Source organism: Chroicocephalus ridibundus, chromosome 7 (assembly GCF_963924245.1).
Source record: "Chroicocephalus ridibundus chromosome 7, bChrRid1.1, whole genome shotgun sequence".
Lineage (NCBI taxonomy): Eukaryota > Metazoa > Chordata > Aves > Charadriiformes > Laridae > Chroicocephalus > Chroicocephalus ridibundus.
In genome coordinates this window covers 36600426-36624698 of record NC_086290.1, presented here as the reverse complement: position 1 = coordinate 36624698, position 24273 = coordinate 36600426, and the positions used below count along the sequence as shown (strand labels likewise).

At 43.6% G+C, this 24273-nt stretch overlaps 2 protein-coding genes across 3 annotated transcripts in view; one reads left to right on the top strand and one right to left on the bottom strand.

Moving 5' to 3' along the window:
• The window catches only part of GLS (glutaminase), a 68493-nt gene extending 50036 nt beyond the window's left edge, over positions 1-18457 (top strand). Inside the window, exons 15-18 of the mRNA XM_063340404.1 lie at positions 13348-13409; positions 14465-14541; positions 14710-14773; positions 15131-18457. Coding sequence (XP_063196474.1) covers positions 13348-13409; positions 14465-14541; positions 14710-14773; positions 15131-15287 — 360 coding nt within the window. The 3' untranslated portion in view covers positions 15288-18457. The remainder of the gene's footprint in view (positions 1-13347; positions 13410-14464; positions 14542-14709; positions 14774-15130) is intronic.
• Positions 18458-19216: 759 nt separating this feature from the next.
• The window catches only part of STAT1 (signal transducer and activator of transcription 1), a 28078-nt gene continuing 23021 nt past the window's right edge, over positions 19217-24273 (bottom strand). For both annotated transcript variants that reach the window (XM_063340402.1, XM_063340401.1), the window contains exons 21-24: positions 23465-23650; positions 22775-22850; positions 22234-22336; positions 19217-21259 (exon numbers count right to left, since the gene is read on the bottom strand). In XM_063340402.1, the coding sequence (XP_063196472.1) occupies positions 21236-21259; positions 22234-22336; positions 22775-22850; positions 23465-23650 (389 nt within the window). In that variant the 3' untranslated portion in view covers positions 19217-21235. The remainder of the gene's footprint in view (positions 21260-22233; positions 22337-22774; positions 22851-23464; positions 23651-24273) is intronic.

The following is a 24273-nucleotide window of genomic DNA, read 5'->3' as shown; positions in this document are numbered from 1 at the left end:
AAAGGCTCTTGTTTTTTTTCCCCGACATCCAGGGTCAACTGGTCAGTGTTCATTCCCCTTGTTAAGATTTCTGTATACGTTCTGTATGCTTTTGTTGCAGAAGCGTTTGCAGGATTTAGTCTATGAAAGGACTGAGCAGGAATAGCAAAATCCATATTATGAGATGATGACGGCCCTAAGATTCCTGCAATAGTTTTCTGCAAGAACTACTATTTTACCATTTTCAAATTTCCAGTTGTAATTTCCTGGCCAAAAACATTATTTCATTGCTGCAAAGAATGATGAAAAGGAAGTTAAAGCCTTTGAGAGGGTCATTCATTTTTCTCCATGTAACTTTGATTTGAACATGGCAGCAAGATTGAAGTATTTCCATTCAAAATGCTGATGGTAAATGCATACCACCTAAAACTGAAAATTTGCCTAGTCTTTGTCTTCTAACTTGAAGGGTGAAAGTCTTTATGGCCCTTCATGCTGTAAGTGTCTCACTTAATCTAGTAAACTTTGTGTTGGAATAACTTGTCTACCTGCTATTCCTTTGTCATTCTGCTTGTGACAAAAAACACAGCAGTAACATTTTGTCATCAGGACAGGAGCCAGGTTGGATTTTTCTATTACTCCCTCGTGTTAAGTCTCAGTTCTCTGGAATTGCCTGATTCATAGTTACTCTAATTTGGTTTTCCGTATTAGGCCTTCAAAAATTTCTGCTTGCTGTCATGATTTATGAGTTCATGAATGTCCATGAAAGGTTTATTTAAAGACCATGTCGGTATGTGGAATCAACCAACTTTAGGCCTTAACTCTAGTGAAAGATTATTTTTTTTTTTACTTCACGTTTTTTGAGTTTTGTCTACGATATGCTTAATTCTGTTCTCTATGATATGCTTAGTTCTGTTCTCCAAAAGTAAAAAGTGTGATAATTCATTGATTCAGAAGATTTCAGAAGCAATCGGAAACAGCAGGTAGAACCAAGCGTGACCATGCTCATTGTAAGCTAGTTAAGGCAGTTTTGGTGCTCAAGTCTGTCTCTCCTTCCCAGTATTCCTACCTTTTGAAATCAACATAATCATCCCCAAAACAAAGGTCATGGGTATGAAACAAAGCATAAAACATCTGTAAGTAATTGTTAGTGAGTGGCACTTGAGACTAGCTACTCTTCTGCCAGACTCGTCAATTTGTCCAGGCATGCATATGCGTGGGGAGAGAAGCTCACTAGTCACTACATCATCATCCTCTAAGCCCTGGTGAAGCTTCAGCATTAGTTACTAAAGGCCTTCTGTTTTGAAAAATTTAGGATCATCTGTGAGTTGTTCAGGGGTTTCTATTGACAGAAGAATATTGGCTGTGTCCATCCTACTACCTGTTCTTGAGTACTGTAGTTGTGTTTAAGGGAATCTTGAGGCCTCTTTGCAGGAATTGTCTTCCAGCTAGACAATTTTCTGTTCCTGGGTTCTTGTAATCTAATATTGATGGAGTTGATGGCTCTCAATCTTGAGCTGTGGCTTGTGTGTTCTTTTTTCTGTGTACCCCTTGAACCAGTTCATTGTTAATGGTGGTTTTATCTGCTTGAAGAGGAAAGAGGCAACCAGTCATGCACTGGTCCTCCCACAACTTTTCTCACTGTCACCTGAGCACCCCCTGCCCCTAACGATGGTACAGGAAAGGAGAAACTGCCCCATCTGGGCACCCTGGACATTCTTATGATACTACATACTCTTTTCTAGATAAAAATGAGTTTGAATGCCCAGGTTTGGGGGGAGAGGCTTGTATGCAGGGGTTCAACTAAAATTCTGTTTGTGTGACGCACTCTCCACCTCTGGAGCTCAAGTTCTGGAGTCAGTATTGGTGAACGATTGATTCTTCTGCTTCCATTGGGGGGAGGCGGTGGGGGGAGTGTGATGGCTGGCCAAGACAGCCTCGGCTCACCCCGTGGGGTTTATGCATCTCAGGAGTGGAATAGATGGGAATGGTCTTTCTGAAAGAATCTCAGTTACTGAAGGTAAGTAGGCGTTTCACTTAATCTAGTAAAGATGTTGTTTAATTATTTAACTCTTGATTCACTTTAATTAAGTAGTCTTATCTGTAACTTGAACAGAATCAGTTTACTAATCCTTCAGAATTAATCAATAGCAAGAACTGTAAATAATAAGTTACTGCAAATTCACAGTGTTTGTTGCCATGAAATAAGGTTTGTGATTTCGTAGCTTGCCATCTTCAAGGACAGTTCAACCAGTGCCATTGTTACTGTCTTTCGGGCACTTGAGCAAAACCAAACGTAGTATGAAGTAGACTATTACCTACGGACTCACAAAGTATATTGGAAATATGTAGTATTCTAAATTTCATTTACAAGATGCTAACTCTCATTTATTATTTAAAAATCAGACGAATGAAACTCAGTAATGTCTGAGCATGCAGTGGGCTGAATTAGTTGCACAACTGAGCTCAGTCCTATCTATGACTTTAGCTTTTTTGTTTTCCATATGCATAAAGGATTTTTTTTAACTCCTTGAAGAGCTTGCATCTCCTGCCTGTCAGTATTTGAGATGAATTAACCTTTTCACAGGTAAAGAGATGTTTCTGTGAGGAATTCCAGCGAGACAGACTTTTTCCAGAATTGTGTGTCCACTTGATGATTGTCTTAAGAGCAAGAAGTTGGGATTGGAAGAGGCGAATTCTGGTTTAGTACGTCTCTTGTAGCTGCAAACGTGAATGGCAGAAATCCATTTGAAACTAGTAGATGAGGACGAGAGAGAGAGAGAAACCATCTCTTCTCAGCCTTCACCTCCAGGAAGGCTGCCCTTTCCCTTTGGCGACTCTAGCCTATAAGTTATCCAGTGGAGGAGGCTGACAGTTGTTCTCAGGGTGAAGGAAGGGGTTTATGATTCCCACCACCCCCACCCCGGCATTGAGAAATCTTCAATGTGTATATTTGGTTTAATTAGATGTTTCTTATATTCGTCTACGTGCATGGCTTCTGTGGCAGTTACTAAGCTTGAGCTACCAGGGCAAGCTTGTTTGTAGGTTAGTGCTTCGGAGTCTGAATCGAACCTTGTCAAAACTCTTTGCTGGTTTCAGACTTCTAAAGGGACATTTGTAGGACTGTAGAATTGTTCTGTCAAATATCCACCTGCTAATTTAAACGTGTACGAAGTCAGCAGAAGAAATGACCAGCTTTATTCTAAAAGATCGGATTTGGATTTGAAGCAACTTAAAAAGTTAAATTATGAAAAGAGGACGTTTAAAAGCATGCTAGGATTTTGAGCAGCTTGATTATACAATTTAAAGAAATTAAAATCTCAGGATTGCGTAACTTTTCCTGCTGAATTTGATCTGTTTGTTAGCAGTCACGCCTGTCTCGTAACTCTTCCCACTTTCCTTCTGTCTGGGTCCGAAGTGCCGTCTGATGCTGAGGGGATGGCAGTAGCCACAGTGCTAGCCCTTGGGGGGGCTGCCCTTGCCTTTCCCTGTCATACGCTTACTTGTGGATTCCTAATTGAGCAGCAATTACTTTCTCATAGCGGATCCAGCTCCTCTTAGCAGCTGCGGACAGCTGCCATCCTAATCTGTAGTTACATCAATAATTTAAAGCTCAAAAAAAAAACACGTTTAAAGTGAAAAATTGTCCAGCATGTTTGTAGCATTTTTAATAAAGTACAGATTAATGAATAAGCAGCGAGAATACCTAAAATAACCCAGTCCTTGCGTTTCTGTGTAATCGGATGCGGTAAGGGTCTGTGTGTGGGTTACAGAGCACTGGAGCAGGTCTGGGCTGTGGTCATAAATGCGATTAACTCGTCAGCGTGACTGCAGGCGGGAAGGTGTTAGTACCGTATTGCCACCTGGTACGGCCGAGGGCAGGCCGAGAAGCTCCTCTCTCAGCCTGGGTAAGTAACTGGCTCACCTGAGGTTTTCGCAGCTATAGCAGAACAGTTGTTTTAAAGCTGCTTTGGGTACGTGTATGTGCCAAATACAGCCTGTTGTGGGGCTGCAGTCTGGCTTTCGGTATACGCAGGAATTGTGTTTGAACATGGCTGCTGAAAACTGTGAGGCAGGTACTGAGGAATAAATAAGTGCTTTATGAGTCTGTTAGTTTTTGACCAACAGCACAAGCTACGCGAAATCACTGCCGTGCAAGCGGCATTTCAAGTTCATTCCACCGGGGAGGCTCCAAAAAATAAACTCCCCGGCAGCAGCTTTTGAAAGTCACTGTTGCAGCCGTGACTCCAAAAATAAACGCTGCACCCACAGCTCGTAAAACTAAAGGAGCTGGGTATCATCCTCCCTCCCGCGCCGTAACGAGGAGCTTGCACCATCTAGAGGAAAAGAAATGGTAGTTGGTGTGTTAAAAACGGATTGGAGAAAAAAATTGACAAAATCTTACTTCCCGTGTTAGTTTCAAAACACGGAAGAGCAAATACTTGCAGATTCTAGAGTTATTTTTGCACTTTCTTCAAATTACCTGAGGAGACAAGGATCAGTAGTGCAGAAAATAGGCTGAAGAGGTGGGAGAGAGAGTCTTGAAGAAGAAATGAAAGTTTTATGGAACAGTTAGCCTTGCGTTTGCTTTTTCAAATACTTCTCTGGGTCTTCAGGGTGTGTGAGCGCATGCATTTATTTATTCACATATCCTCTAATCTTTTATAGTACAGTGGGAACAGCGACTTTCCCAAGGAGTTCTAACTTTCTGAACTTTTTGTGAGCCTTGTGTTCGCCTGAAGCCGGGGCAGAGGCCCTGCTGGAGGCAGCTGGCGTTGGGTTGCTGATGGGGAAGGTGTGGCCTGTTGATTGCTCATAGTTGAGCCAGAAGCCTTATTTTTTTGCACGCTTCACTAAGTTATTTTGAGAAATTACGTTTTCTTATGTAACTGTTGGTTTTCCGTGTCAGGCGGGAGGGGTGGCACGCGTGCGCTTCTCCAGCTTCTCCAGCGCCGGCACCGTGGGCATCGGAACACCCGTCTCGGTCCTTCAGGTACCGCTGGGGGTCACGGAGGCCTGTCTGTGCCAGACTGAAAACCAGCAGTTTTAAAAGCTGTGAGAAACTCCAGTGGGACAACGGAGAAATACTTCAGTGCTTTTGACACACCCCTATTGTTTCGGTTGGATATTTGTTTACAGTTCAGTATTAGTTTTTACTTTTCAAAGTAAATGTTTTACTAACCCTTGGGTAATAACTTTCACTTTTTATTTCAGGGGAAACAAAGCAGAAGCTCAGTTGCAAAGATACTGACTTTCAATTGACGTTGCTTTCCTTACAAAATACCGCTTAATTTCATATTGAGGAATGGTATTTTTAGGGAAACCTGTGGCTCTCTTTTGGACTTGAACAGTGATTTTTTTTTTTTCCACATGATCCTTGTCAGCAGGCCCTGGAGAGCAGATTCCAGTTCATGGCAAAATAGTTGTAAATATAAAAATAGCCAATTTTTTAAAATAGTCATTCCTGTCTAGTGTCAAAATGTACAGGCACGTGTGTTCCTCTCAGAGATTAGTCTCTGGTTTATTTTTGTCCTTTTAGGGACTGCTTGCATTCCAGGTTTAACTTTGGAGTTGAAGCTTCAAAATTAATTTTGAGCAGGTGTTTGCTGAATTTTAATTTGAAACCTTACATGCAGGGAGAAAGTCATCTATACGCTGTGCTTCAGCATAGCTGAAATACCAATTTGGTGTGTAAAAACTGGGTGACCGAATCATTTAACTTGTGCTTTAGATTCCCTTTTTTCTGGTGGTTGTTTTTGTTGTGTTTGTGGGGGGGTTTTTTGTTGGGTTTGGTGTTGGTTGTTTTGTTTTGTTTTTGTTTTTTTTTTTTTTTTTCAGTAGGTCACCACTGCTGTTTCAGAATTTATATTGTCATCTTTTAGATTTCAGGAATTTTATTCCACTGATAAAATGAGCCGGCGAGCGGGAAGAATGGATTGCTTTCGCTAGGTACTCAGAGGACCCTCACCATGGGACCAGCTTTAGGAAAAGGGGCAGAATCGCGGTACTGTGAATCAAATTTATGTTGATTTTGGAGCTTTTATGACCTTGTGCAGTCCCTCTTATTAAAGAGTTATGTAAACTCTTTGCTCCCGCATTACTTGTCCGTACGTGGCTGTTTGCAAAGGTCAGGAGAACAGGAAGACTTTATAGTAGTCGGTCTCTTCCCAGTATGAAATGTTAATCCCTGTTCACTAGACAAACACTCACCTTAGGCAGCTTAAAAATCTATTTTTTGCGTTTCGGTGTTAATCCAGCGCTGAGCTGGATTAGCGCTGCCGTGTGCTGTTAACAATGGGTACAGTGGCAGCCCATGGCCGGGGCATCTCTTGGCGAGCGGGACCTTTGCTGCCAAACAGGGGTGGCCTTCGGCGGGGTGAGGAGAGACCCCGCGGGAGAGAAATCACCCCCCACTTTGCGCTCTCGTCTTTTTCCTGGCCGTAACAGTGCGTTGCTGGGATCCGCGGTTTTGAAAGAACATCTGTCAGACTTTTTTTCGTATTAAATAGGGGAATTGCGCTGCGTCATCCCCGGCTGTTGGTGCAGGTGCCAAAGGAAGACAGCCAAGGTATCGTAAATGCAGATTAACTGTGCCGCAGCGGTAGGTGCTTTCAGTGGTGTGGAGAACTGTATCTCAGCGACACTTCCAGAGACGTCGCTCTCGTTGCTTTGGTGCGTTCTGCACTGGTAAAGAGCAGCAGAGCTTTAGTCCCGTTTCAGGGCATCTCTCCCGCAGCTGGGAGCATTTTTCAGGAGACAAATGGGTGGTGGGGTGTCATGAACCAAGAGTCTCGCTTATCTGGGACCCACTCTGAGATCTCGTGCATCGGGAGCTGGCTCCGTATGCCAGCTGCTTGTCGTTAGGGACGTCCCGAGCTGCAAGAGGTGAAATTTGTACCCTGATTTACCTCCACGCCACTGCGTTATCTGGGGGAACGGTTAAAACTTTGTTCTTCAAGCCGGTTGGCCAGAAGGGCAGGGTTCCCAAAAGGAAACATCGCGTCCCATTTTAAGCACAAAAAATGAGACCTGAGAGAAGAGAGTGGTGTCTGTTTTTTCTCAACTAGCTCTGCTATGTCTTTTTTTTTTTCTTCCCCCCTGCTCCTTGTTGTATTTGAAAGTCTCCTGTCAGCACAGTGAGTCTGGTGCCTAGCAAAGTTCAGGTATAGCGAAGTTCTTGAGAAACAATATGCATTCAAACAACCTTTTTTCCCCAATATTTTGAATATCTTTTTTGAAGGCTAACCAGTGGCATTGTCCCTAAATATCATGTAAAGAGCACCAGAAAGATTAGGGGAGTTTGTTTGTTTATCCTTGTTTGTATTGCCTTTAGCAGCACCATTTCAAACTCTTGTGCTTGACTGTATTCCTCAGCCACCTGCAGAAACAGTAGAGTTGGAAGTAATATTATTTTTTTTTTTAAACTGTAAATTCTGTAGTATCTTCAAAGAAATTGGAGGGCAGTGCTCTCAGGAAGCAGGACACAGTAGGAAATGAAAATCCAGATTCAGTGACCTTTTTAGCTAAGAGCTTCTCATGGAATTAATCCAGCTCTGAGCTAAATTAATTTTTTTTTCCTAAAGGATTTGTTTTCTTTGCGTGTGCAGCTGTTTGGCTTTTCTCTCCTGACCCAAGCGGAGCCCAGAGCAGAGGCTCTCCCTGCTGTGCCGGAGTCACCGCGGCGGTATTGGAGCAGGACGGGCAGGGACAGAGGATGGGGGGCTGGTCCGGCCAGCTGGTTGGGTTTGGTTCCTGCTTGAGGTTTGGTGGTTTTGTAATAACGCTGAAGCGTGTGAGGCGGTGGGCAGAAGGTGCCAGGTCGCTCTGGGAGACTGTAGCAGTTCAGTTCCATCTCTGGGCCTCGGTTTCCCGTCTTAGAGCCGGTAACGATAGCAGCTTGCGCTCTGCGAAGCGTTTGGAGAGATCTTCTGTTGATGGCATTAGAGCTAGGCAGCCATACACATGCTGTTCTTCTATGTTAAAAATAAATAATAAATAAATCCTCCAAACCGGTCTGTGTTAAGGGAAAAGTGGTTTTCGTCTGTCTTGTACAGAGATTTGCTATTAACCGTCATGAGACTAAGACTGTTTAAATAAGTCTTTTTGTGTGGGCTGGGTTTGGGTGTGCAGCTCAACTAGGAAAGACTATTCTGTTACACATACTCTGCCAAGGCTGTTCCCACGTACCAGTCGAGCCTTTCAGATCAATCAGATGGGTTGAAATTTCACTTGCAATAAGCATATTAATACTGAAGTTGAACTTATTTTTTCATTACATTTTTCAGGTTGGTACACTTGAGAAACTGGGGAAAAAAAAAACAAAAACACCCCCAAAAAAACCCAACCAACCCCCAAACTGTAATGTCTTACCAAAGTACTTTGACAACGCGTGTTACAGAGAAACGGGGGGCAGCAGTGTACTTGCTGTGCGCTGGGCACGTGCTCCCTGACACACTGAGACAGCCCCCTTGTTTTTGCTGCTCCTCCTCCATTCGTGTGCAGTTGGCTTCACACCTGAATCCTGCCTCTTGAACGATCGAAACTTCTAGCACGGCTAAAATAATTGCAATGTGAAGGCTTTGGACTAGGAGTCACTTTAACGCTTAGCTTTCCTTTGTGGCTTTCAATGCCGTATCTCACTCGGTTTGTGCTGTCAGGGTTTTGGGTTGGTGTTTTTTCCTTTTGGCCCCATGTGTTTATCCAAAATATCTACTGCAGCCATGTGACTTCCTGCTGCTCCGAACTCCGAGTGCTTCCTTCCTTTGACTTGAGCTCTGTGCAGTTCTTCAGCACCAACAGTCTTGATTTTTCTTTCTTGTGCTGCTCCCGTTCTTACCCACAGACTCGCAGAACGGTTAGTTGGAAAGGACCTTTGGAGGTCATGGCCACCTCTAACGTGAAGCAGGACCCTCACCAGCACTAGACTGAGCCGGTTGTAACTCCATCCAGTTGAGCCCGAGATCTCTAATACCTAACCTGAAGGTGAAAATACAAGGTGTGCGGTCTGGGACTTCTGATCTTTAATGTTGGGTGACAGAAATATTCCTAAAGGACCTTTCCTTGCTGGTTTCACCACCTGGATAATAAGGATTATATCCAGCACTCGGGAAAAGTGTTTGTGTACAAAGAGGGTTTCGTCATAGCTAAATGAGCAGTGCTCGGTATTTCTGGCGCAATGACAAGGGAGCTGTTAGGTTCGTCCGGCCCGGTGCATGCAGGTTTTATCTCCCATGTGACAAAAGGTGGAACAGTCTTCTCTCTGGGTTTGGTACTGCTGTACGGTAATGTTTGATCCAACTTTATAGTGAAGGCTCCATCCTTTCTCCTTTTATTAAATTCCCATAGTTAAAGAATCCTGTGCGGTAGAAAAAGGTAATTCATGGTTGTCGGATTGAAGGTAAACAGATGCTCTCTTCTCCTCCTCCTTGGAGTGAGAGGTGGGGGAGAGCATCTGTCATCTTGTCCTTGGCCAGCCTGGCCCAAACCACGACAAGGGGAAAATTATGTTCCTCAGTGCAGGTAACAGAAACACCAGTACTGAACGTGGCATATAGAAGATAATGAATCACTCGGTGAGGAACTCAGTGACAGTCTCTAAACACTTAAATTAGTTGCCTTGTCCCTTGTGCCCTACTTAGAGTGGATACAGCTCATCTGTCGTCTTCACTATTTTTTTTTTTTCTCACCTACACTTAAAAACCCCACATTTATGTTTGCCGCTCCCACTTCAGCGTTTCTTTGGCTCTAGATTTTCGCCGTGGGCCTGTTATTTCAGGCTGGTAAGCTGTGAGTTTGGGGGTAGAGAATTTTCACTTGAGTTTTTGAAGCCTTGATTGTGCTTGATTTTTTTTTTTTTTATTGTTGCAATGATAACCCCTTACATGATGGTTTAATATATATGCCACTTAAATTAACAGCCTCTTGAAAACTAAGGGATGTTCCAGAGCGTGCTTGTGGGAACTGTGTATTCTTACTTGGAATTCAAAAGGTATTTTCTATTTGCAGATTTTTTGAATTTTATTCTCGAATGAACTTTTTATGTCCATCTTTGTTGTTTATGGCTGCCTTTTGAGCAATTTTATCTCGCACCTTACAAAATCTGTTCCTTTTTTGGCCTGGACTTTGCTGCTGGTAGAGCAGGGTGAAGTCGCAGTCGAGGTGTGTTCCGTTGACAGCAGACACAGCCTAGTTCATCGGTAGGATCATTAAAGCCTCACGGGAAACGGGGGCAGGTTGCAGCTAGAGGGGGTTGTTTCAGCTGTGATGGCTCCGCTCTTGTCCGCTTTTTTCCAGCTTGAGTTCATTCCTGACCAGTTTTGGGTAATTATTCTGCTAATCATTGTCCTGCTAAACATGTTTTTCTCCTGCTTTGTGTATCCCATTACCTTTACTGTTACGTAGGCAGCAGTCGTATTTCCTCTCAAATTTCCTTCTTCTGAACTAAAGAAGCAGAGTTTATTTCTCTTCTGTCCGGACTTAAAGTTGTTTTTGTTTTTTTTTTTTCTGTTTTGATCTGTCAAGAAGATCAGTTTTGTAATAATGCAACCTTGGATTTTATGTTACTTACACTAAGAAAGGAGCGGCTTTAACCTCTCCCAGATTGCTGAGAGACACGGCCTAAGGTTATTGTGTTAGAAAGCCTCAGGAATCCCCAAATTACATTTTGTCACATCGTTATAGAAAATGAAAATGGCTTCTTAACAAAGTGCTCAGCTGAACCCAGAGAGATTCTTGGCCCTGGCTGCATTTGGAAAGTCATTTTTTGTGAGAGAGGAATGTGTGTTATTTTTATTTCATTATTTTAATACACATTTGCATTTCCCTGAAACATGAAGCAGCCCAGCCAAAATGATGGGTTACCTCTGAAGTGGTTTTTATGAAAGACAGGGTGTCCTTTGTTCGTCCTAGATGCCGAGCAGGGGAGGGTGCTCGGCACCTGCAGGACCTCAGCTGTGCGAGTGCCACCCGCCGGCTCTGCCCGCGGGGCACCAGCGGCGGAGCGATGCTCATCTCTTCTCGCAGCAAGGAAAACTCCCGAATCACCTTGATGGAAACTCGGAGTTTATCAAACTAAATTCCCCTTTCATGCCTGTGTTTAAATACAGTCTGCAGCCCAGTATCTATAAAAGATGTGCATTCTTTTTAGGAGGCTTTGATATTTTGGTGTGACTGGGATGTTGTCTATTGAAAGCCCAGTGAGAGCACTCTGGGCTGTTGGCTGCCCTTAACTGGCCTTGGTGGGGCGAGTCTCTGCCTCCTCGACAGCTGCAGAAACCATGAGACGCAGCATCCCTGTGGGATGCTCCTTCTCGCGGTCCTGGCCCTGTGTGCGGGGCCGGGGGCTGCGAGGGGGTTGAGCCGGGCTGCGGGGTGTGGGGGGGAGAAAAAGGGCTTTGGGGGTGGGTGGGCTCAGCCAAGGCTGGCTGGCTCTGTATCCAGAGCAAAGCCCGTACTGATGGGCTGTAGCATTCTTGGTCACTGGTGGTTTTTTTTTTTTTTAGGGGGTTTTCTGTGGGTTGGTGTTTTGTGTGTGTTTTTTTTTCCCCCAGAAGCTTTAAACAAAAAAAATCTTTGTGGGAGGAACAGAATGACTTCAGGTCTATCCTCTGTAGTGCTTGTGAGGAGGGCCTGGGAAATGATCACAGAATCACACAGAACGGTTCAGGTTGGAGGGGACCCTAAAGATCACCCAGTTCCACCCCCCTGCCCTGGGCAGGGACACCTCCCGCTAGACCAGGCTGCTCAAAGCCCCATCCAGCCTGGCCTTGGACACTTCCAGGGATGGGGCATCCACAGCTTCCCTGGGCAACCTGTTCCAGTGCCAAGTTTGGCACAGTTAAAGGTGGCTCAGGTGCTTTGGGCTCAGTGCCGGGTGCCCAGGGGCCCAGCTGTCGGTGCCGATGTGGTTTAGAAGCAGCCTGGGGGGTGAAAGCTGAGCCTCCTGAGAGGGGATGGAGACGAGCAGGTCCCGCGCCTGCTGTGCAAGGCTCCTCATGAGCCTCTTGGTGCAAGCTGAAGAGGAGCCGCAGGAGCTTGTGGATGCTGGAGTTAAGGAGCGTGGCTCCCTTTCCATCCAGGCTCTGTCTCCTTTTGCTTCAGCCGCTCTTTGCGTCAGCGCATATTTGAGGTGTAAAAAATAACAAGCAATTCCACTACTTTAGTTTATGAGACACGCAGATGTTGGCTCATCTGTGGCCCTGTGAAAATATGCCGGTGTTCTTGCAGAAATCTGTGGGAGACTTGGCTTGTGGGCGGTGACTTTTTTTTGTTTGTTTGTTTGTTGGTTTCTTCTCCTCCTCCTTGAGGAAGGTCAATGCGGCATCAGTTTTATCTCTGTTCCTTGGCTGGTAGCAGCGACAGAACTTTGTAGACTCAAAAACCCACGCGGCATTTAGAAAGTTTGCTGGAAAATGCTGTGAAATGGTGCCTGGAAGCGGCCGTATCAGTTTGTGAAAGAAAGCTGAGGTGGGATGCTTAAAGCCATCCATCTTGTCATTTTTGGCTCTTGTTAAAACTTTAAGAGTGGTTATAGTCAGGACGTGGTTAAAAATATGCGTGGGACGAAGTTGGTAGCCTAACAGTATGGTTTCTTACTCGTTAATGCAGCTGAGAAAAGCGCTACTTGCTGGAGACTTTACCAGTGTTGTTTGACCTAAAAAGATCCTACTTTTGTCTGCCTTGAAACCTTGCTTTTCTTCTAGTGTTCATTATGGGATAGAATTGCTTAAAATTGTTTATTTGAAGAAAGCCTCTGTATTAGATGTACGCAAGGAAAATCTTTGATACAAAGCAAAACCAGTACTGTTTCTTCTCTTCTGCCAACGTGGGTATCTCTTAGTGTTATGAGTGTCCTTAATTAAAAAAAAAAAAAAAATCCATAAAAACGAAAATACCCAACAAAATCACACACCCCCCCAAACCCTCTTACTTTTCCAGAATGAATTTGTCTTACGAGGTATTTATTGTTTTTGAATTGTGCAAAGTGATGCTGTCTTGTAATTCAATGCTCGGTATCACTGGGCAATCAAAGAGAGAAATATGGTTTGTGCATACAGCAAGGCTCCTTTTTTTAATATATATATTTTTTTTTACCACAGTAGAATAGAAATGTGCATTTTATGACTCTCTGACTGTCTTTGTCTGTCTTTCCAAAGTTGAAGTCATACAAGTACTGGTAGCAAAGCAAGCTGGAAGGAATTCTTCCAGTGTCTTAGACTGTACTGCAAAATGTGGCCAGGAAGGAGATAAAATTAACAGGTTCACAAGCACTGGACCCGCTGGCCCTGGCCACGCAGGGCTTTTCTGGGTTTTCCTTTTGTTTTCTTTTTGAGAAAAGAAGCTAAATAAACCAGCCTTCATCTCTCTCTGTAGGTGAAGTCTGTGATAAATCTGCTGTTTGCTGCCTACACGGGGGATGTGTCTGCGCTCCGAAGGTAAAAAAAAAAAAAAAAATAAAAAAAAAAAAAAAAAATGGGGGGGTGGGCGCAAAAAAACAAACCCAAAAAACCCCCAGTGCGGGGTTGGGAATAGGAAAGCTGCTTGTGTGGTACCTGCTGTTGTTTGTTTATGAATATGCTCCGTGTCCGTGTTGGGGACACCTGAGCTGCACTGGAGACTGAATGTGTTGACCCCCCAAAAAAAACCCCAAACAAAAAAACCCCCCACACCTAACCATCCAAAAGGTACCCTCACGCTATCCTGAAATCCCGTTGTTTTCCCTTTCTTTGCATTGTACTGAAATAAATGTCCTTAACCTATAGTGATGGTAGAAGATCCTCGCTGTACTCTAGCCCGCTTTATAATTCAGCTCTGAAACTGCCACAAAAAGTCAGGCTGGGAAGTGCACGCCGTTGTTGGAGAGGTTGGGAAATGTAGATTTGCTTTCTAAGTCCGGAGTGGAATCTGGCAACACATATAGTAATAAGAGACTAAGCATATTGATGTGGCTAGAATATACCTGAATATAGTTAGTTGCCGGAAAAATGTGTATGGTTTGGCTCTGCTGTCCCGGAGCACCGTCGTGTGATGAAAGGACTCCCCCAGTATTGTGACGCTGTCGGGGATTTGCGGACTTGGGAGCCCTTCCTGGGTTTCCTCAGCTGGCATGGATTTACTTTGCCTTCTATGACTTAGCTTGTCCCTGTTAGATGTTTTGTTTTTTTTTTAAATGGGCGATGTTGACTGTTAGGAACCCTGCGAAGACATTTTTGTTTTATTTTTCTTTATACCACCTAGAGATCAGAGAGGGAAAATTAAGCCCCTACCTTATTTTTCGAGCCCAAGCAGTAAGGGCCCCGTTCGTTATACCTGAAGGCACGATGTGCTCTTGATACGGTTTCTGTCCTCTTGCAGCAGATGTTTCATCGTTTTGACATCAGGGTATTTGTTCCGTGCTAGTTTTGTAACTTGTTCTAATTGTGTAAGACTTCTCTGTAACCATGGGGGGGGTTGTTTTTTGTTTTGTTTTGTTTTTTCTTTTTATTTTTAGATTTGCTCTGTCAGGAATGGATATGGAACAGAGAGACTATGACTCCCGAACAGCCCTGCACGTAGCAGCGGCAGAAGGTAACGTCTCCTCCTAGGGGATTTGCTCTCCGTTAATGGAGTGTGGTCAGTTTTCCTTACAGTATCGTCACTCTCTATACGTGCATACCTGCTTTTCAAAAACTTGTGCATATATGCATAGATATATATATAAAAAAATGTACACTCACTATCCTGCTTTTCTTATAGGACACGTGGACGTTGTGAAGTTTCTACTGGAAGCGTGCAAAGTGAATCCTTTCCCCAAAGACAGGTGAGTGGGTTTATTGCGGGTTTGGAGGAGAGATGCTGTAAGGGCATCTCTCAAGCCCCCGTGAGGAGAGGTTCTCTGTCAAATAAGATGCCCCGTTGAGCTGGTACGAGGAGGCAGAAGGAACAGGGTCCTCCCGGTTCTCTGTAGGTTCTGCAGAGCCAGCAGGAATAAGAAATGGCGAACCATTAAAACCGTTACTGAAAAGGTTATGCTCAACTCGCGAAGCATTTTCACAGTTACTGAACTTGGTGTGGTCTGCGAGCTGAATTATCAGCAGTTTGTAAAGAGCTACGTGTTTGGTGCTTTTGGCTCTGTACTGGCGCGCTGATCTTAGAAGTGCTGTGCTGCTTCTTGCAGGTGGAATAACACTCCTATGGATGAAGCTTTACATTTTGGACACCATGATGTATTTAAAATCCTTCAAGAGTATCAGGTCCAATACACGCCATCAGAGGATTCCAACAACGGAAAGGAGAACCGAACGGTTCATAAAAATCTAGATGGCTTACTATAATCATCTTCAGCTAGATCCTAAGAATCAAATCACTTACCTATTTAATTGTGGTATACATAAGTAATGAAGAGCGTGTGTGTTTCTATCTGATAGTGGTATATATTTTACAGAAGTCTCTGTTACTTCAGTGTTATATTACAGGAGTTTCTATACGCACAGGACAAATCCAATCTCTCTCGAAACAAAACCAACTAAGAATCTCCCTCCATAATGTGAGCAATATTACCTCATGCTGCATATAATTGATGTGTAAAAATACTTAGCTGTTGTTGGCTTTACCGTGCACTACTTAATTTATTTTTGTGTTCTACGTGAACTCTAGTCTGTGGTCAGGAATTTTTCTGCTGCGTTTTCGTTTCTATAGCCCTCTGTTTCCAGTATGGCCAGGATGAGCCAGAGTACTGTCAGGTGTGAGCGTCAGTGAGGTTTTTTTCAAAAGCTGAGGATGCTGATGTAGATTTAGGCTGGGTGTGTTACGTAAGGATCTGCACTTATCTTTGGGAAAAAAAAAATAAAAATTCCACACAACCTCGTTTACATAATATAAATATCAAAAGAGTGACAGTTGTCAATGGTCTAGGCTTGTTCTTAGAGATAGTCTTGTCAGGGAATCTGTTTTAAGGTTTGTTTGACCAAATGGCATAGGGGAATGTGTCTTGTAACATCACGCAGCGTTTAGTGGGGGTTTTGTTGTCGTTTTGGAAGCGTTTCTTTCAGTTCCCTTTGTCTCGCCTCCCTCCTCTCTCTCCATGTTCAGCTGCTAAAGTGCTTCCCCGTCACTGGGGAAAGCGGGTGCTTCCACTCTGTGCAGTTGTGTTCCTTGCAGGGGTGTTTGCACTACAGCAAGCCTTGACGAGCTGCAAAACCCCCTTTCGGGCTCGCGTGTGGGGTTCTTGGCGGTTGCGCCAGGAACCAGCGAGGGGAACGGAAGTACGCGAAAGGCAAAGTACTAAACCAAATACTGCGTGTAAATCTGACTTCATATAGGCTTGTAATAAGGAACACGGACGGAGTGAAACAGCTTTAAGGAGCATAGAGCCAATCAAAGCATGAGCAGAGCAGGAGATAAGCCAGATTTTTGGGTATGTTCTCTTCTTGCACTACCATCAACCAGGGAGCAGGATACTGCATCGGTGGGGTTTTGCTGGTGTAGAACAGGAGTTCGGCATCAGGAGCACAAGTAGGCGATGCCTTTTGTGGTGAGCGGTGGCATTTATTGTCCTGCCACCAAAGCCAGCTCGGCACGTTCCCCATTGTGGGAGGCGTAGATGCAGATACTCGTCGCTTGCAGAAGTACAATGTTACGACAGTTCCCTATCCCGTGGGCAATTGCTTCTGCCAATGTTGTGGCGTAGAACCTCGGAAGTAAGCAGTCACTTAAAGTTAAGAGTTAGATTTTCACAAACCACCACAGTCGTTGGACACAGGCAGGAATTTTCGCACAAGAATTTTAGGCGAGAATTGTTTAGCACGTGGAAAAAGAGATTGTGCTTGAGAATTGTGTGTGTGGCTGTTTTTATCCTCGCACGTAGTGTACAAGTCATTAGTAGATCTCAAAGTTCACATTTTCTGTTTAGGCACCAAAGTCCTACCAAAATAATGTCCAAATTCTTTCTAGAATGGCCCAAGCACTTTATAAAGATGATCTGAACCACATTATCCTCCTTTTGCAAATGGGTACACTCAGGCATAGAGAGAAGTAACTTCTCCGGAGTGACCCAGCAGGTCAGTACAGTTGAGAATAAATCCTCTCGAGTTCCTGTACAGTCTCTCGTCGATATGCCATACTGCCTCCCTGGCGGGAGGACAAACCACATGGAAAAGTGCTTGATACTCATCACTTCACTGACGGTGAAATCTTGCAAGAGTCTGAAAGTCGAAAGCCCTGAAATCACCTTTCCAAGCTGGCTGGCATGGTTATCAAACACTTTTTCTCAAGAATCTTACTGTTCTTAAGCAGCATTTTTTTCCCATCCCCTTCTCTTTTTTTTTCTTTTTTTTTCTTTCTTTTTTCCTGAAGATCAGCTATTTTTCTGAAGGCTTTTAACTCATTCTTTTCACGTCCTGTGTCACAGCCACCTTAATTCTAATCAAGAGCTAACCAAAGTGGCCTCTGGCTCTTTATTGAGCCACGCTGGTCACTGAGTAGCCCAAGGCCTCTTCTCTGAACTAAATTCCAAGATATTTTCTCTGGTAACAGATCTGTCAACTTTAGCGTAGAGGAATATTTTCAGATGGATTCCAGTTTAGTATTCTGTATCTTAACGCTAATCTGACTTCTTCCATATTTTTTTCCCTATGGAAACATATCCTTTAGCTTCTCAGAAAAATACCTGATTTAGCTTAAGTGACACTTGCAGTGCTCAAACTGGCGTTTTTAACAGATAAGTACGTTCTATAATCCATGTATCTACAAAAAACCCAAAGAAGGCATTTTAACTGAGTTAGCATTAAAGATCATGGCTGTACCTTAAATTTAAGGCTTTCCTGAAACTTACTGAGTGCTTTTAGCCAGTCTTAGCTTCAGTGCATTTTTGCTGGTTAGTTTTAGTATTTTCTCATTGTGAGAAGATGCATTATTTTGTAATGTCCAATTCAGCGATGCAGCTACTTAGACATGGCGTTATTTATAAATATAAATATATGCAGTACATTGGTTTGGCTGTTTATCATTCATGACACTGACATGTAGATTTTACCGTAAATGGCTTTTGGTTATCTTATCAAATGCTGACTTCCTTATGCTCCAAAGAGGATTTCCCCACACCTTTGTTTTTGTCATATATGTTTCTTCTGTATCACAACCTAAAATCATTAAGCTAACTTAATGCTTTGTACTCGGAAAGTGTGATAGTCTTAGCATTAATTAGCCTATCTTTGTGAACAAAATGTATTGTACCAGATTTTTTTTTGCTTCAGAGCTGGACTATCGGTGACTATACTTACTGGCAGTGTACAATTCTGGTCGTTGTAAACTGACTGGGCTGATCTTGACTTTTAGATTCTGTATTGTGGGGAAGAGACAGTGATGAATGTATTTCTAGCAGTTTCCCATGAATGAATCTAAACTTGAGCTGTACTGGTTCTGAAAATGAAAGTTATTTATTTTAAGAAATAAAATCCAGATAGTGTTGCTTTTTACAGCATAATAAATGGAAATACTGAGATGATGATGGTGGTGGTTTTTATTGGTTATCTATGTAGCTGCTGTTGAAATAAGCCTTCAGGCTGTCTGGGAAAACTTTGGTCATTTCCACTGTGCAAAGCTTACAAGAAATCAGAATGAGTTTATCTGATCCAGCTTTGTTTTGTTGGTTGGTTGGTTTTAAAAATCCTATACTTCTGCCCTTTCACTGGTTGCTTTCTATTAATGCTGGGATTCTTAAGTGGCTTGGCCACGTGCCCTCAACAGCTCTAGCTTTCCCTTGCCTACTCTTCACTCCCGCTATCCTTCATCTCACCAGCCGTTTCTTTCCTTTTATTATTCTCCTGGCTGTGTAGTTAATATAAAAGCCTGACAAATGCGAGACAAGGGCTCGTGTCACTTAATAGCCCCAGAGAAAAAGGGCGCAGCAGCGGGCCTGCTTGATAGCTCACAACGTTTAGCTATGGCTCAGTTATCCTACTGATCAACTCAAATGACAAACTGAAGTTTGGTCGAGGAAAGAAAAAAAAAATAATCAGTGATGTGATATAAGCAATAATACAGAGTTCTTAGAAGGTGGCTGTTAGAATAATTTTTTGTAACGCAAGACTGAGCCGCAACAATGCAGTGAATTTAAAGCACCTACACTGCCTTAGGCTTCCGAGCTGTAATGGTTTAGTTGCACAAACAAGTTCAAAATGAGACACACAGTAAACTATTGGCAGACACATCGTCTTTATAATAGAAGTAGCAAAAAGACAAGAGAAAAGACAAAAGCGTCAACTGACAGTTCATTCCATTTACTTAAAATGGCTAAAGAATATTCCATCAAGGAAAAAAAATGTTGCTTTTAGAACTACCGGCTGCGTAAAGGCAAAGCCCTGAATAAGGCCATTGCTCTACATCTCCCACGAAAACTTCACCCTGGTCAATAAACTGAAGTATAAAAGTAAAGAAAACAAACTGCTGCATATAGAACATGAGTACAACCTGTAGCTCGAGAAAGAACTATCTCATTTTTTTGTATTACAATAAAGATACAGATTCAGCTACATATCAGATAAAAGCATGAATTCACCGATTGTGATACTGTGTAGCACTTTTAACCTCAGTAACCTGGGGTACCTAAAAGAAGTCAGTTTAGCAATGCTTTCTATTTAAATACGTACATTGCCTGCTCTAGGTCCTTTAAATTTTCTTTCTTTCTGGCTTTTGCAGGGGGCACATCAGTCTTCCTGGGCACAGCACAATAAACGGAACCAGTCATTTATTTTCTAAGCAGCAGCTGCTCGATCTAGCATTTCTGAGTGGCAGAGAAGTAGGTCCGCAATCCCTGTGAGCCACGCTGGCCCCTGCTGCCCTGCCAGGCGCTGGGCATGGGCAGCACTTGGTTGAGATGCCCTGGAGTCTCAGACTGGTTGAGGTCGGAGGGGACCTCTGGAGGTCATCTCGCCCACCCCCCTGCTCAAGCAGGGCCACCTAGAGATGGCTGCCCAGGTCCTGTACCTGAACATGCAGGATCCAGCGTGAGTGTTCTGCAGTCCCTTTGCTCGGCAGCATGCTAATTGGCAGTCTGGACTAACACATGCCCCTTGGACAAGAGACCAGCTGCTTAAGACGACCTTGACTCTTAACTGTGAGTTGTTAATTATCCTCGAACACATAGAGAAACAAAGCTGTTCTCCTCTGGCGGAAGCACAGCTTCATCCTTTAAGTACTAAAGACTGAATATCCTGTAGCCATTACTCAGTATAAATTCAACTTTTTCACTTTCCTGCGCCTTCTCCCTAATTGCAAAACTACTTCATCATCAAAGCCTGTAGGGTCTTCTAGCTATTCAAATCAACAGTTAAATAAATGCCCTGATTCCTACTGCATGAGAAAATGAAGTTCCTTTCCACCTGTTATAACCTAAATGGGGCATGTATTATTGTAAAAGATATAAGTGACCAGATCCTCACCTTGGTAGATTAAGCACCATGAGTAAAACCATACTCCAACTGTTTGGTACTCTTCAGGAGTAGGTTCTCATTTTGCCCAAAGAGTGTGCTGCTGGACAGCATGACCACAGTCTGTACAGGCTGTAGTCTCGATTGTACATGTTGAGTTCCAAGCTCAGCATGTGCCAACGGAACTTTAAGAGTGTCCTAAGAATTGCTCTTTATGAGAAAGGTTGTGCTAAACATCCCACACAAGAAGACCTTGCCTTAAGAAACAAGAAAAAATGAAACGCAGATACTACTTTCGGCTAAGTTCTCTCAGGATGCCATGCCCTTAGAAAAGATAAAACCAGGACACACTTCAGCACGTGCATTCCATGCGGTATATACCTGCAGTGTTTCTCTTCTTTCTGTGATGCAGATGAAAAGTCAAAGTTGTGAAAGTTCTTCAGAAGTAGTTAAGCAGAAGGTGCAAGCTTTCTGAACAGAACCTCTGCAAAAGAACTAGCTTTACTTTGAAGCTTTCCATGTACAGCCAACTGTTCTAAACGTTAAATTTAACTAATTGCCTTAAAGAAAAAAATGCGTGTTTCTCCCATCACTTTCGCTGAGGACCTCTCATTCCTATCCTCCGCTCTGGCACAATATCTCACTAACTGGAAATTCTTTAACAAAGAACTTCTAAATAAAAGAAGCACACGAGAGAAGGCTGCTCAGACTGCTGCTTATATTCCCGTTAGTTAAAAATTGCTACTGGACCTTCAGGTTGAGAAACCAAAGAACTGAAGTGGAGCGTGTCACCAAGCCACTGACTGCAGAGCAGGTTGCATAAGCTAATCAGCTGTGCTAATGACGCCCAACCTTTAAGTCGAATATGCTGAACACATCTGCAACAAGAAAAGTACACGTCAATTAAACAAGCCAAGTAAAGCCCTAATGCTCTAGTCTTTGCTAACCGCACAGCACAAATGGGTCTTCCCCAAATAGCACCAGATTCACATTTTAGGATCAAACTACCCTGAGGAAAACAAAAAGCCATGCTTTAATTGGGATTTTTTTTTTTTTTTCTGAAGTACACCCCAACAGGACAACACTGCTCAGTTAACAGGCAGTACCTCACAGCCATGGGCAGGGCAATGCTTCCAAGCTGCCTATCTGCTCTAGCTTCCCTCCCCACCCAGACCCCACAGGAAGGACTACAGCATTACTCCTTCCTGTCCTCCCCCTGCAAAATACACACTGGAAGCTTTGCTCTCCTTTTCTTCACCCCTAGCCCCACAAACCTCTCCTATGAGAGGAGCACCTCTGCTATGAGGACAGGCTGAAAGAGTTGGGGTTGTTCAGCCTGGAGAAGAGAAGGCTCCGGGGAGACCTTATAGCGGCCTCCCAGTACCTGAAGGGGGCCTACAGGAAGGATGGGGAGGGACTCTTTAGCAGGGAATGTGGTGATTTAGATCAGCTCTTGGGAATTCTTTACTGTGAGGGTGGTGAGACACTGGAATAGGTTGCCCAGGGAGGTTGTGGATGCCCCATCCCTGGAAGTGTTCAAGGCCAGGCTGGATAGGGCTTTGAGCAGCCTGGTCTAGTGGGAGGTGTCCCTGCCCATGGCAGGGGGCTGGAACTAGATGATCTTTAAAGTCCCTTCCAACCCAACCCATTCTATGATTCTAAACAAGTGGAAAGAACGAGTGATAGCAATCTGAGCCTAACTCTGGATTCCCAGCTTTTCCTACACGTTTGAAGAGATGTGTTCTGAAGCGTTAGCTTCTCTTATGTGTCTGATGTATGTTTGAAGGGGAGAAAAAGCAAAAAAAAAGTTCCATCTCAACCCTCTTGCAAAAGGCTGGTTTGTGATACATACCACAGTATCAATCTCTGCTGAGCCCACCATCCGAGACACCTCATCGAACTCTTCAGGAGACATGGGGAGCAGGTTTTCTGGAGACTGGAGCCTGGAAGGGTGGCTAATACAGGGAGGAGAGCGGAGACAAACCTTTACTAGAAGTGAGGCACAGCTGGGCTACCATGTCTGGCTCTGAGTCCAGAAGGGCCACTAGGGAGGTCCCTTGTGGAGAAGACAGCCTGTGAAAAATGCACCATGCTTTGCAAAACCAGCATGGCTTTAAATGAAAACTGGGAAGACTAGTCAGTGAGCTACATTCTAACCACATTCCAACAAGTCTTCATGAACTTGCTTTTCAAGGAATTATTTGCTAGAACAACTACCTGCCAGTTTCTAGGGTTTTTACTTAAAATCGTGTTTCAGACACAGCACAGTATGACTGTGGTGTGATCATATCCTCAAGGAGAAAGAGGCTATGCGTTAAATATTGTGAAGACACATGAACTACAGCTGAAAAATTATCACTTCCTAGAAATCCAGCATTTCTGTGGAAACTTACACTTCAGATACAGAGATTAACTCAGTCTTGATGTAGCCGTTTCCCTTGGGGCCATCCAAATCCATAGGCTCTGGTGCTTGAAGGAGAGGAAAAAAAAAAAAAAGCTTATTTTTTTAGCAGTTTACCTCACATTGGCATCTTTATTGTGTCAAAAATAAAGCCTGTGATCCAGAGAATACACAAGTCTCTCTCACACACATTTTACAGCACTACGGTTAATCCATTCCAATTTTTAGCCAAATTTTCTCTTTTGCCTTTCCCCTATAAAAAATGAGGAACAAAACTTCCCCTTAATTTTGATGTAGCTGTACCAACACACGCTGCCAGGCCCACACAACCAGGATCAGTCCTGTGAAATACCGTAATGTGAGTCCAGCTGTTGGTGGGAACCTACGTCTCTGAAATATCTCACAGGCAGACGTGAAACCTGAATTAGAGGGCCAGCAACAGTTATGTTTTCAGTTTTTGATCCGGCTACATCTCATGTTGTGCCTCTTTAAAAACAGACATTTTCTTAGCCTACTAAAGCTCAGGTACCCGCTCTCAACTTTCAGCTGAGTTGGGTCAGGCTGCAAAGACGCTTAGTCCAACTGCTACCCTGTCTTTCCACGCCACAGAAGTTATACAGTGCCCAAGCATCTCAAGAACAAACATCACACTTACGCTGTATGAGCCGTTTAGAGCACTCACCCTCCTTAGGCCTGGAGTAGTATTTGCCAAAGGCATTGTCTTTGGGTATGTTTGGGTACAGAAACCTCAGGGGATTTTCAGGAATGTTTTCAGCTGCCATCACTTTGTAGTTGCGAATGATATCAGGGAAAGTAACAGCAGAGAGCTCCTTCTTGGTGTACGGTTCTACTGAATGGAACTGGGGCTCTGCAAATGAGAAGAGCAGCAACTTTTAAAGGTGCTTTCAAAGCTTTTTCTAGAACTGCCCAGAAAAGGTGCAGCTCCTTCCACAAATTCAGAGGTCGTGTGAGCTTACCTGAATGACACCTGCTGTGCTGCAGTTAAGTATTCAATGATCGTCAAAGGGAGCACAATTGCTTTGTGGGGCAGGAAGGCATATGGGGGGATAGCATATAGTGATAGTTCTTCGTGTATTTTATACTGAGTGATCCATGGAAATGAACTGCAGTATTTCATTCACTAATTTAAGTTGTGCTACCTTTTCAACCTTCTTCCAAATGACGTCATTCAAACTATATTGCCTATTAGGAAGTTTGAGCCTAATAAAACCACTTGAGGCTCTTATGACTCATAAAGAGAGCCAGATACAGCCTCCCTGAATGCTCAAAATACCGTCACCCTTCTTTGCTCAATTTTTGGATGCCTTAGGTATGAAGGCAGCAAAGAGAAGCGAGTCATCCAAGTACGTTCAGCAGTTTCTCTTCCAGCTGTTGTAGATCTTGGGCTCATCCAAGTGAAGTGTAAACAGCTGTAGCATCCTGCCAGGTGGGGCTGATTTAAGTAGTATGAGAAGGGAAGATCCCTGATTG